Source organism: Eleutherodactylus coqui, chromosome 6 (genome assembly GCF_035609145.1).
Source record: "Eleutherodactylus coqui strain aEleCoq1 chromosome 6, aEleCoq1.hap1, whole genome shotgun sequence".
NCBI lineage: Eukaryota > Metazoa > Chordata > Amphibia > Anura > Eleutherodactylidae > Eleutherodactylus > Eleutherodactylus coqui.
This window is the reverse complement of record NC_089842.1, coordinates 110,082,994-110,096,358: the sequence shown is the minus strand read 5'-3', so window position 1 is coordinate 110,096,358 and position 13,365 is coordinate 110,082,994. Positions and strand designations below refer to the sequence as shown.

The 13,365-nt window shown below is 41.7% G+C and overlaps 1 protein-coding gene across 1 annotated transcript in view; it reads right to left on the bottom strand.

Moving 5' to 3' along the window:
• The window catches only part of LOC136632468 (zinc finger protein 569-like), a 57,067-nt gene that overhangs the window by 20,699 nt on the left and 23,003 nt on the right, over positions 1 to 13,365 (bottom strand). Inside the window, exons 2-7 of the mRNA XM_066607390.1 lie at positions 9,329 to 9,456; positions 7,518 to 7,638; positions 7,245 to 7,358; positions 5,329 to 5,442; positions 1,068 to 1,175; positions 716 to 820 (exon numbers count right to left, since the gene is read on the bottom strand). Coding sequence (XP_066463487.1) covers positions 716 to 820; positions 1,068 to 1,175; positions 5,329 to 5,442; positions 7,245 to 7,358; positions 7,518 to 7,638; positions 9,329 to 9,352 — 586 coding nt within the window. The 5' untranslated portion in view covers positions 9,353 to 9,456. The remainder of the gene's footprint in view (positions 1 to 715; positions 821 to 1,067; positions 1,176 to 5,328; positions 5,443 to 7,244; positions 7,359 to 7,517; positions 7,639 to 9,328; positions 9,457 to 13,365) is intronic.

The window sequence follows — 13,365 nt, the reverse complement described above, 5'->3', positions numbered from 1 at the left end:
GCCAAGCATCAAGCCCTGAAGAACCCCAACAGTGAAGGGGAGGGAAAAGGAGATAGAGCCAGCAAAGGAGGTGCTGAAAGAGTGGTCAGAGAGGTAGGAGGAGAACCAGGAGAGAGCAGTGTCCTTTATGCCGAGCAAAGCATAGCAAGGAGGAGGTCAAACGCAGAGGAGAGGTCGAGGAGGATTAGTAGGGAGTAGACGCCACTCGGTTTGGCCATCATCAGGTAGTTTAATACTTTTGTGAGGACAGTTTTGGTCGAATGCAGGGGGCGAAAGCCAGACTGAAGGGTGTTGAGGAGAGAGTTATCAGAGAGAAAGCGTGTGAGGTGGGAGTAGACCAGGTGTTGAAGTAGTTTGGAGATGAAGGGGAGGTTGGAGATGGGTTAGTAGCTGGCAGCGTCGGTCGGGTCAAGGGTCGGTTTCTTTAGCAGAGGGAATATGATGGAGTGTTTAAATGAGATGGGGAAAATACCACAGGTTAGGGAGAGGTTGAAGTGGGTAATGACAGCCGGGGAAAGGGACCAGAGGGGGTGTGAAGGAAGAGGGTCACTAGTGCAGTTGGTGGTGCGAGCAGCAGAAAGCAGTCTAGAGACTTATACTACATATGTAAACATTTCAATGATAAAATGAATTTTCATATAAAAACAACCATAATAAAACATAACACTATTGCATTTTCAAATTTCTTTCCCACAGAAAAAAAAACAATACTCACCAGCTGCATATTTGATACCATGTTTCCCATCAATCTGCAAGGAATTGTTGGATGGGTGTTCCTGAAAATTAACCCTGCGAACAACTGGTGGAGTTGAAGGATAACCTGTAACAAATATTAAAACTATTTTTTATATTGTAAAACATATTGTAAAGCAGCTGGCAAAGTAATCTTAACATAATGCAACCGAAACACTGCACCTCTGCCAAAGAGCAAGAAGTGCTGAGAAAAACAGATCAGGAACAAGATGTTGCTAACACATACCTCACAAGACATACTAAATTGGTTGCTATGTCGCTGTGCATTTGCACCTGGAACTTAAGCTTCAGTGAATGGCTATGCAATTACTTACATTGTTCGGAGTCATCCAGGCATTCAACATCAGAGATAACAGTATAATCTTCAAGCGGCGTCTCATCCTTAACAGCTGTGTATTCTCCAAATCTGTCGATAAATTTACCTGCGCAAAAGTCAAAACAAGGTTCAACAGAGTACACCTTCACACAAGAGAGGAATTAAGAGGCAAGAAACCACTGAAGACTGAGTTTTCATTGCTTGGAGCTGTTCACCACCTATGTAACACCTCTGCTGCTTACATTATAAGGCTACATTCACATTGCATTAAAGGCCTATAATTACCACACACCATACAGCAGCATCCGTTTAAAGTACACAATTTTGTTGTAGTTTTATGGAATATAATTACTATGATACTGAATCTCTTTTTTAATGGTGTATTTATGTATATCATATCACAATACATTTTGGACTCCGTTTGTGAAACAGACCCTTGTGGACACAGTTTGTATGAATGTCACATGCTTTCTTGGTGTGCATGCTAAATGTATGACAGCTGCCTTCCTCCCGCAATCCGCATTCACGTTAATTATGGCTGTTAATCCTTCAAATGCTGCTGTTAATTTTGACAGCGGCATTTAATTGCCCTGATCAGTTTTAAGGGTCTTGAACGGTCCCAATACACGGTGAGATCATGAGATACCATTCGGTTGTCATGGCAGCTGGGGGCCTATTAAAATAAATCTCTGGCCTGTCTTAATACAATGCCTGCAGAAATACCATATACTGCAATACTGAAGTATTGCAGTACATGGTACAAAAAAAATCAAAAGTGAAAAAATGTTAGACGTTTGAAAACACCATAAAAACATATTTGACATTGCAACGTCCATAAAAGTCTGATCTATTAAAGTAATACATTATTTATCCTGTATGAACGTCATCAGAAAAAATATATAAAAACAAAATGATTTTTTGAAAGTGGGGAGAAAAAGCAAAAATGGGAAAAAAAGGCAGTCTTGATAAGGGGTTAAATATACTGCTTAGAAGATTAAACAGGTGTTCTAGGACCTTAATAATGATGATCAATGCTCAGGGCAGGCAATCGACATCATATCAGTGGAGATTCTACCCTCAGCAACCTTCTCGATCAGCTGATTGAAGGAGCAATGACATTCCACTGAGGGCCATGTCCTATTCATTGTTTACTAGGCACAAATCTGTACTTTTAGGTGGAGTCAACACAGGGTAGATTTGCCACATAAAGTCCACGGCAAATCTACCCTGGAAAATCTACAGCTTGTGGAAGAGATTTTTAAAATGCACCTTGCTGCCATTTACAGTGGAAGCAAGGTGCATTTTAAAAATTTCGTCCACAAGCTGTAGAAATAACCCGCACAAAAGCAGTGTGGAAATTGACACAGTGCGGAAATCAATTCTGCAGCATGTCAATGTTATCGCCGTTTCTGCTGTGGAATTCACTGCTCCTCAATGAGGGGGTGAATACAGCACAGGAATACGTGATAAAACCAGCACCAAACGTTGTGAGTTTTCTGTGCAAATCGGTCCCCGTGTAGACCCAGCCTTAGATTTACAGATTAGAGTAGCACCATCTCATTCAATTCAATGGAACTGAGCTGCAATACCAAGAACAGCTACTGCTAATAGTGCAGAGCTGGGTCTGGTAAACAAGGAAGGTTTGAACATTATAGACCCTTTGATTAAAAAATAGGTGGGGATAATTAGAGTAGGACCCCCACTGAACTGTTATTAATGAATGGGCCATCAATTTGCTTTCGTAAGCAACAAGAGATATGTGTCTATGTCAATTCTGCAACTAAATGTAAGGCATTGTTTCCTGTCATCAGCCACTTCAGTCAGGGGAAAGCCAAACTACAGTTTAGACGTTAGACAGTACAAATGTGAACAGAACCAATGTTTAGCACTTTTATTAGATTTACAGTTACAAGGCAGTATAAATGAACCTCTTATTAGAATTATCAGGATTCTGCATTAATTACTCAAATGTGGTCTGATTTTTAATTACAAAACCATTCATGTCTTTTATTGAACACGTTGGGTAAACATATACTTTGCAGGAAAGAAAAGTAAGTGAACCCTTGTATGTATGGACCTGTAGATCTCCCTTCAGCAGCAATCACCTCCACAAAAAGTTATCTGTAGCTGCGAATAAAACTTGCACAGCTCTGAGAAGGAATTTTGGACCATTTCAATATTTCTGGGATACCGTTTTGGTGTAGAAAGTTTTTTTTTGTCCTCCATACATAGCACTGTGCATGTGGGCTAAAAGGTTCCACCTTTGTCCCATATGTCCATAGAACAGTTTCCTAGGACTGTGGAACATTCAACTGGTTTTGGGCAAATTTGAGATGTAATGCAATGTTTTTTTGTTTTTTTTTTAAACAACTTTATTTTTCCTTATGGTATCCTTCTTCAGTTTTTTCTAATAGTGGGCACATGAACAAAGATTTCTACAGCTTGTAGTCTCTTCTTCTTACTTTTTTTCAGGATTGCCCATTGAGCTCCTGGTGTGATCATAACAAGATGACCACTCCTAGGGAGAGGAGCAACAGTCCTGAATTTTCTCCATTCATAGATAATTTGTCTAACTGTAGATTGAAGTAAACCCAGGTCTTTAGCAATGCTTTTGTAGGCTTTCCCAGCTTCATGTGTCTCCATAACCCATCTTCTGAGTGCCCCTGAAAGTTGCATGGAGGTATGTTTACACTATCGAATCTTTATGAAGAACAGGTTTGTCAGTAAACAGGCTTTGTGTTCCTTTCCTTAATAAGCAAAGTACGCATGAAACCCACACTTCCAATCTCATCTCTTTAACTGAAAACTTTTTTGGCAAGTAGTTCTTGGAGAAGACATTAACACAGAAGTTCACTTACTTTTTCTCCTTGCACCTTGCAGATGCCCGACAGGTCGTCCCAGCAATAAATCGCTCTTGCGCTTTTACACAGGAACGATTATTGCTGAGTGAATGGAAATGGACCGAGCCAGGGAAAGTTCTGCCCCACCCGCCTCCTTTCACAATAAACAGGCAGTCGTTCTTAAAGGGGTTGTCCCGAGGCAGCAAGTGGGTCTATACACTTCTGTATGGCCATAATAATGCACTTTGTAATATACATTGTGCATTAATTATGAGCCATACAGAAGTTATAAAAAGTTTTATACTTACCTGCTCCGTTGCTAGCGTCCTCGTCTCCATGGTGCCGACTAATTTTTGGCCTCCGATGGCCAAATTAGCCGCGCTTGCGCAGTCCGGGTCTTCAGCAGTCTTCTATGGAGCCGCTCGTGCCAGAGAGCGGCTCCGTGTAGCTCCGCCCCGTCACGTGCCGATTCCAGCCAATCAGGAGGCTGGAATCGGCAGTGGACCGCACAGAAGAGCTGCGGTCCACGAAGACAGAGGATCCCGGCGGCCATCTTCAGCAGGTGAGTATGAAGACGCCGGACCGCCAGGATTCAGGTAAGCGCTGTGCGGGTGGTTTTTTTAACCCCTGCATCGGGGTTGTCTCGCGCCGAACGGGGGGGGGGGTTTTAAAAAAAAAAAAACACGTTTCGGCGCGGGACATCTCCTTTAAGTGAACTGCCTGTTTACATACGCCATCTGTCGTTCAGTTTTGTATACAGAAACTGAATGACAAACAAGAAGCAAACAAATGCTCAGTCGAAGCATGAATTTACACTGAACTATCATTCAGATTCTCGCTGGATGTTGGAATCTGAACTATTTATCAGCCTATGTAAAAGAGACCTTAATATTCTCAATAAAAAAATCTGAACGCTACAAATGTTTGTGTGTTATTAATTTATTTGGATTCTCTTTATGTAAGTCACAATTATAAACAGTCAGACCACATTTCACTAGTAATCAATGCAGAAATCGGGTTAATTCTCTGGCATCAGTATCTCATGAGCATATTCATATTAAAGTTTCATGCACACAATCTAGTCAACACACAGCCCCCGAATATGGTTACTATCAAATATTGTGGGCACTATAGTACCTTCGTGTCTGTACATTTTCAAACTGTTTTTCAAATGCCCTTTTAAATAAGTACTGCCTTCCAGATGCATTGCTTGCAGGGCTAAAATACTATGCCCTACAGATGTAGAGAGTAGCACCACACTGTGGCACATAAGAGAACAATACGAATCCATAATCCCTACTACATACTGCAGTTTGTGTACTGCTGAATGTAAGAGAGCTCATATGCAATATTAAAAAACACAGTGTGACAAAAACACAGATCCCCACATAAATACACACATTTTATGAGATATCTTACTTGTACTGGGAAAAGACACACTCCCTTTGCCATCCTGTTCATAAGAGTTCATCACTCGCTGCTTCTCACCAAGCTTGACAGTTAATAAAATATCAGGATTCACCATACCACACTCTAAATGAATATAAGACAAGAAATTATCAGCTGCCATTCTCTGTAACATGTCTGCTGTGATTTGATCACGAGCACTGTTGCTCAGCTAATCAGAGCCGGTGCGTGATGAACCAATCACAGCCATTCAGTGATGTAATTCACTGAATGGCTGTGAGTGATCGTGTGACGGCTCTGATTGGCTGAGCCATGGCGCTTGTGATCCAATCACAGCACTCTCTTTCTGGCGATGGGGCTTTGAATACCCTGTCTCCAGCAAGCAAGTGCTGTGTCAACGCTGAGGACACAGCAGCCTGCCGCAGCCCTGGAGGCCAGTGCGAGGGGCTCAGACGCCAACGGCTGTTTTTTTTTCATGTTGTTTAGCGAGGGGTTATTTTCAGGGAATGGCTTATGTTTCAAGCCCACAATCCCTCCGAAAATCGGGGTAGGACTTTTTTTTTTGGAAAAAATTTTTATGTTGCAGCGATGGGCTTTTAACCATGAATTGTCGCTTCTATACAGCCTGGTTGGCAATAGCGATTTCTGTGACTGATACCATATGCAGTGGTCAGACGGAGGATTCTAGAAGCCAAAAGCAGTGTTATTGTGTGAGAGACAGATTATGCTGATTACTATGCTAGTGTTACCAATCCCCTCTTCTTTTAGTAGATTCCTTTATGCCTTGTGTATGTATACATATACACAAACACACATTTTTTAATCTATCTGGCTATATAATTAAATAGACTCAGTCACCTACTTTTAGACCCATAAACTGCTTAGTAGTCCGCCCATTATAAATTTAGAACGGGTGGACTACTTAGCGTGCCTCTCGATGCACTGAGCGTTTGCTTTCAGTGCTGGCACCAGGGGAACGACGGGGGAGTTAAGTATAACACTTACATCCCTAGACTTAGTGGGTCACCTACTTTCAGCCCACAAGCTTAGCTTATAGGGCTAAAAGTAGGTGACAGATTCCCTTTAAAGTTATTCTTTACATCGATATGCACACTCATTTTTGCTTCCATAGTTTTTGCTCTTTTTCCTTCAATATATTTTTAAAGTTGTATATCTAAAGTCTCATTGCACAAAACAGAGGTCTAATGTGTCCCGAAAAATATATCAAATATATGTAGATTGACTAACAATTTAAATAGCTATTTGCAGTTAAATAGGCTCCTGCCTAAAAAGCAGCCTGGCAATGGAGGGGAACCATATAGCAAATAAATTGTTGTTTCAGCTCACCACCGATATTATCCTGGATCTTAAAACTTGAGGATAATGCACGAGAGGCCTGCAGCTTCATGCAGAACCACTTCATAAGAATCAAGTTCCCCATGGACTACCAGCACTCATCTTGTTAAAAAACACGTCTTTATTAGAAAAATGTTAAAACAGCATATACATTCCCAAAAAAGGAATCACACACGTTTCGAGCTAAAAACTACTGCTTAGTCATAGTGCATATGCGGTTGTAACATTTTTCTAGCAGAGGTTTTTAAGAAGATGAGTGCTGGAAGTCCATTGTAAACATGGTTCTTATGAAGTGATTCCAATGAAGCGTAATCCCTCGAATAATTAAATGGTTAACCTGGCTATACATGGCCTGATATTTTATGAAGACTCTGAGGCAATAACAAGTGCTTAAAAAAATAACCTCTATTTTATTGCATGTGCAATGGCGATCCAAGAATAGGTTTGTCAATCCCTTCCCAGGAAACCAGTGCATTAATCCTTGCACTAACATAGTTAATATAGTATTAGCTTTGCATGCTTTACAGTCAGAGACTAGAAGAAACCATAGGTAGCCCCCCACCAACACTCACCAGAACCAACAATATTCAAGTTTTCATTTCTTCCTACGACTTGACGGCTCTTCCGACAAGGCTCCTCTTCCGGCTGTATCCTTAGGAAGTTGTTGGGATTCAGGATTACAAAGCCTAAAAAACAGGAAAATATATTTTTCTTCAGTTTATTAACAAGGCAATTTATAATGCAGTACTTCCCGCAATACAATGTACTTTCAGGTCACAAATTCAGTGAAAAGACTAAATCCCGTTTCTCGATATTTTATATAACTTAGCCCAAAAGTTAAGTACCCAGTGAGATTAAGATCCCATGAATTTCTTTAATAACACCAGTGTACAGGTCTTTCTGCCACCCTTCTAGGAGATTCCACTCCTTCTCCGAAAAATAAACAGCAACATCTCTGAATATCACCTACAAAACATGAGAGAGACAAAACATGTTAGTTAGTGTGATCCATTTATAATGCAGAGATGCCACAGAACAATGTTACGAGGAGGCTTACAAGCATTGTAAAGACAACTATGCTGGTGGAAATTGAAAGTGCTACACCCAGAAGGAGTTGGTGGAATATCATAAAACCCGCTACATATGCAGTCATACTCAGAAAATGAAAGCAAATTGGAAAAAAATCGGAGAAAGTTTACTACGCTTCGGTACAAGTTTCAGTAAGAAGTGTGCCCACCATGACTACTGCACTTATGGATCTTTTTGCAACCATTGAATTAATAAGTATGTCTCTCCATGCCTCAGTGACTTGTGCAATCAGTTATGTGATGTAATGCCTATGGCATCCCAGACATGCTCTATGGTGGATAAAGCTGTGGACCGCGCAGGCCAATCCATGGTTTTGACATCTTGCAATGCGTGTCTTGTGATGGCTGCAGCATGTGGATGGGCATTACTAATACACAAACTTCATCCAATTTTTAATTATTCAATGCCCTTCACATTGAGAAACTTGGATCCAAGTTTAAGAAATTTTCTGTAACTCTGTCTGAGTGTAATGCTGGGCTCCCATAGGCCGGTTTCACTGCGGAAATCTTGCAGTTTTGCCGCAGCGTAAAACCACAAGATTTCCGCGGGATGAGCCCAACTTCAAAACTCACAGCACCTAGCTGCGGGTTTTGGAGTGGCTTTGCGCTTGCTTTTTCGTTGCGGACGGCTCTCCCATAGAGAGGAGCGAGGCCACAATGAAAAAAAAAAAAAAGAAATGACATGCTGCGTCCCCAGAATCTGTGCCGCTGTGTCAGCTAATGCCGGCTTTTCCACAACACTTTGTCTGCCCCATGTGGACGAGATTTGACAGATCTCATCCACATGGCTGGCTAATCCCGGGATTACCAGCTGCAGAATTGCGGCAAATCCGCCCTGTGTGAGCCCAGGCTGACACTTTCATTTTCCACTAGTTTATATATATTCAGTGCACAAACTTCATTGTATAAGATTTGATGATAAATAGACATGTCCTTATGAAAGCTCCACTGTGGTCCTTAATGGAACGCACTACATGGGGGTATGAGAATGCAACCCAGCTCTATGCAATTGGTTTACAATTGTTCGTGGGCTTACTCTGACTCCAACCATTACTCAGATCTGTGCTGCAGTCGCCCATCTATGAGTCAGTAAGGTCTGTTAAGTATCATTCACTTAGGATGGATCCCGCACACCAGAGCTGAACAAAGTCTCAAGCTGTTATTAGGTTAGAATGGGTATAGGTTGATCTCTATAACTATAGACCCCAACGCACACGGGCGTATTTGCACTGCAGGATCTGGAGCGGGCGTTGGCCTCCGGATCCCGCAGCAATGGAAGCCGTCTATCCCGGCGCGATTCCGAAATGCCAATACGTATTCACATCATTCTATGCACTGCGCATGTGTGGCGGTGGTAGCCGACACATCCACAGCACAGGTACGCGGGGGTCACCGCCGGGGAACAGGGTCTGATTCCACTGCAATATCGCACAGTCAAAATCCGACCCGTCCGTGTGCATTCGGCCTAGAAAACAATTTCAGCATTATTTACTAAACAAATCAGTAACATACTCTGCAGCCTTTTACTGAATGATATACACAGAAAACATATGGATTAGATCTATTACCGTAGGGGATACATGGCCGGCCATGTCTGTACCCGTTTCTTCGTATTATCAGCAAAAAAGGTGAAAGGAGAACTGCAAGGGTGTGGAGGTCACAGCCACATCCGGTAATTAACAACTTTTAGCGAAGCCTAAAAGTAAAACAGAAATCTTAATTAATTGTTACATACTTAATTGTTTCTCAGCTATATGCCCCCAAAAAAGTAGAGCTTTCAAGGTTATGTTCTTACCTGCATGGGAACAGGAAGGTAAAGGGAGCCCGTGCCTATTACTATGTAGTGGAGACTATTAGATATGAAAAACCCAGAGCAAAGGTAACACGTTTGCCTGGTGTTGACCCCCTAACATCAATTTACAGACTATAAACTTTCACATTCCTTGTCACTGGACTAATTATTTACTGTTATGCTCATCCCTCCCTGGTATTTATCTAGGTGCTATTAATCCCAACATGTCTGTGTCGCCTTATCCCGTCTCTAGTATTTATCTAGTTCAAATTAAGTTCACCATGCTTATCATGTGATCATGTGTATATTAAATACATCCTTAGATTTGTTCCATTTTGTCTGAGGAAGGATCCTGAGAGGTTCAGAAGCTCACTATATTATCATGTATTCTTGTTACCCATTAAAAAGTATCATATCTACGAGATTACTTAGCTTCTCTTACTGAAAACAATCACACTTACTGCTATGCAGGTATGGATGCAACGTGGTTTACCAAGCAGGGCTGCGAATGATATGACAAAATATGTGCTGTGTTCTCTACCTGGAAGGGGCCATTGCAACACAGAACATAGATGTGGCAGCTGTCCAAAATTAGACAAGGGAAAGGAATTACACTTGTCTTAAGCAATGCACACAACAAGCAGCCAGCCAGAAAGGTAAACAAGTTTCAGGGGGGTGTACAAGTCATTACGTAGTCCTCCTGTTTTACATTTTATTTTCTTTTTATTGTATCAAGTTATGTATTTACCCAAAACAAATGGGAGTGTCTGATGCTGCTCGCTGAAACGCCGGACTGTTCTCTGCAACAAGACTTTTCATGCAGACATATTCATGTGTACAAACTCGCGCAGACACAAATCTAATTACTTCTTTGGTTAATAACAGCTGGAGACTGATGCCATGGACAACTGCTCCATGTACTGAGCTCACTACTTTTTATACAGGCAGTTCAATGTATTGTGGGCAGAGGTGTCCCTGACAGCTGCACTCTCTTGCAGATTCCAGAGCTCAGTTGCAATATGCCATCTGTACACTCAGCTACCTAAGGTGTATGGCCATGTTCACTTGTGGGACAATTACTCTGCTAACAATTACTATGGTGTGTAGCCAACTTTATCAATGTGTAGAGGCTCCTCAGCACCATTTGGTTGCGTGTGATTGTTGGTAAAATCATGCATTAGCATGACTTGTATGTAATCTCAGTGATTCCCTGTGGGTGAAAAAATTGCAACAATCCTAAGATGGTCAGAAATCCTAGAATGATCCCTTTTTCTGTCATAGGTAACATTAAGCATGTTTCTTATAGTGGACTCTTTAGCGCCGGGGTCTGTTCCTTTGGATTGGGGCGTAGCCAATGTGGGGCCAATATACAAAAAGTGGTCAAAAAGTGAACCTGGAAACTACAGGCCAGTAAGTCTAACTTCCATCATGGGTAAAATGTTTGAAGGGTTTCTAAGAGGTGATATCCTGGAGTACCTCAAAGAAAATAGCTGTATAATGCCGTATCAGCATGGGTTTATAAGAGATCGCTCCTGTCAAACCAATCTGATCAGCTTCTACGAGGAGGTAAGCTCTAGACTGGATCGATATGCTGCTCGCCAATGTGCGATTTCCCCACCGATGCGAGGCGTTTTTTGTGTCAACACCTCGCTTCATGGAAGTAGTGATCATCAAGTGTTTTCCATTGTTTTTAACATCGCACATCTCACACCGTGTGTTGCTTTTCCTGGCTCGATTGACAACAATGGGCGATGTGATGTAACACCCAAAGATAAGACACGCCGCAATTGTTTTACCATACCGTGATGCAGAAAGAAAAGTTGCTCATAATGTATGTCCGCATTCAGAAGAAAGGGGTTTATATTCGTGCATCTCGCAAGGCACAAATCTTGCACATTTTTTCTTGGCCATCTGAAAGCTGCCTGAGGCTAAAGACTCAGCCCAATAACGTATTTGCCAACGTGCGATCTTCACGCACATGTGAAACGTTTTGGATTTTTTTTAAAAAAATCACGTTGATTCTGTGAAATTGTGGTCCTCATGCACATGATAGGATCAGGTTTCCCATTGGCTTTATTGGGAAGCCTCTCATCGCAAGTTCAAGTCCCCTATGATGACTAGAGATAGAAAGTACATATAACTGCAAAAAAAAAATCTATTATTGTAAAAGATTTTAAAAAAATTGTAAAAAAAAAAAAATACCTTTCTCTCTATTTATTTTAAAAAAAGAAAAAAAAACCAACTTCGTTCATAGCTAATATATCAAAATAACGCATTATTTATCACGGATGAGCAAAACCCCAACTCCAGAATTGCAATTTTTGGTCATCCTGTCTCCAAGAAAAAAAATGTAATAAAAACGCAATGAAAAATTTGTATGTACTGTAGCTACTCGAGTATTAGCCTAGTTTTTCAGCACATTTTTTTTGTGCTGTAAAAGCCTCCCTTGGCTTATACTCGAGTCAGAGAAAGGTAAAAAGAAAACCCTCCACACTCACCTCCAAGCCGGCATCTGTGTCTCCGGCGGTGGTGCGGCAGGCTGCTTGAATTCTCTCCGCTGTTATCCCCGCCGTCCTCTCTGCTCGGCTCTGTCATCCCCCGCCGTCAGTACTGTGTAAGTAAGAGCTGCGATTGGATCGAGCGCCAGCCAATCACAGCCGGCACTCGATCATTCATAGCCCATCAAGCTGCTTTAGAATTCTCCCCACTGTCATCTCCCTGCTCAGCTTTCAAGTCCCCTGCCGTCAGCGCTGTGTAAGTAAGCGCTATGATTGGATCGAGCGCCGGCTGTGATTGGCTGGCGCTCAATCCAATCACAGCGCTTACTTACACAGCACTGACAGAGCCGAGCAGAGAGGACAGCGGGGGATGACAGCGGGGAGAATTCAAGCAGCTTGTTGCACAGACTGGGAGGTGAATATGGAGGGGTTTTTTTTACCCAGTATATACCGAGTATAGCTTGGCTTATACTCAAGTCAATAAGTTTTCCCAGTTTTTTGTGGTGAAACTTATTGTCTCGGCTTATATTCGGGTGGGGTAATACTCGAGTATATACGGTACTCCAAAATTGTATGAATAGAAATAACAGGTCTTCCTGCAAAAATTAACCCTTGCACAGTCCCATTGATGTAAAGATCAAGTTCTGAGGGTCAGATGATGGCGACAGAAAATATATTTTTTTTACAGCAAAAAAAATAAATAAATAAAAAAATTGTTATCGCCGTAATCGTACTGATGCATGGAATAAAAAGTTATGATATGTGTTGCATTAGTAATGGTGGAATTGCAGTATTTTTGTATTTCCTTCTGAAATGTTCTGTTTTTCAGTACTTTACATGGTATATTAAATTGAAAAATACAATTACAATTGAAAATTACAACTTGTCCCGCAAAAAACATGCCCTCAGACAGCCACATGAACAGAAAAATAACAGTTTGTGTTCAGTAGTGAACGGCCTCTGTGTATCTCAATGTAGACGGGCAGGGGAGTGAGAGGAGAGAAGTCTCCTGCACTGCCCCACCCCCCTGCTGGCTGCTTCGTAAGCGAGACAGCTCTACTAGTTCCCCTGCAGGAGCGTGGGAGCGAGGAAACACAGGGATGAGCATTGGGCATCGTTTGCCCAACATTCGTCCTGGGTAAACGGACCTTTACTGTGTCTAAAAAGATAACAGTTGGGTATAATAGGAAATGTAGGGGTGCAAATCCAAGAAGTGTAAGATAGAATTTCACTCCCCATGAATTACAAGTGATGCTTAATGTAAACCTTAAACACACATCCACCCAACATTATACCTGCTGACGCACCACTAATA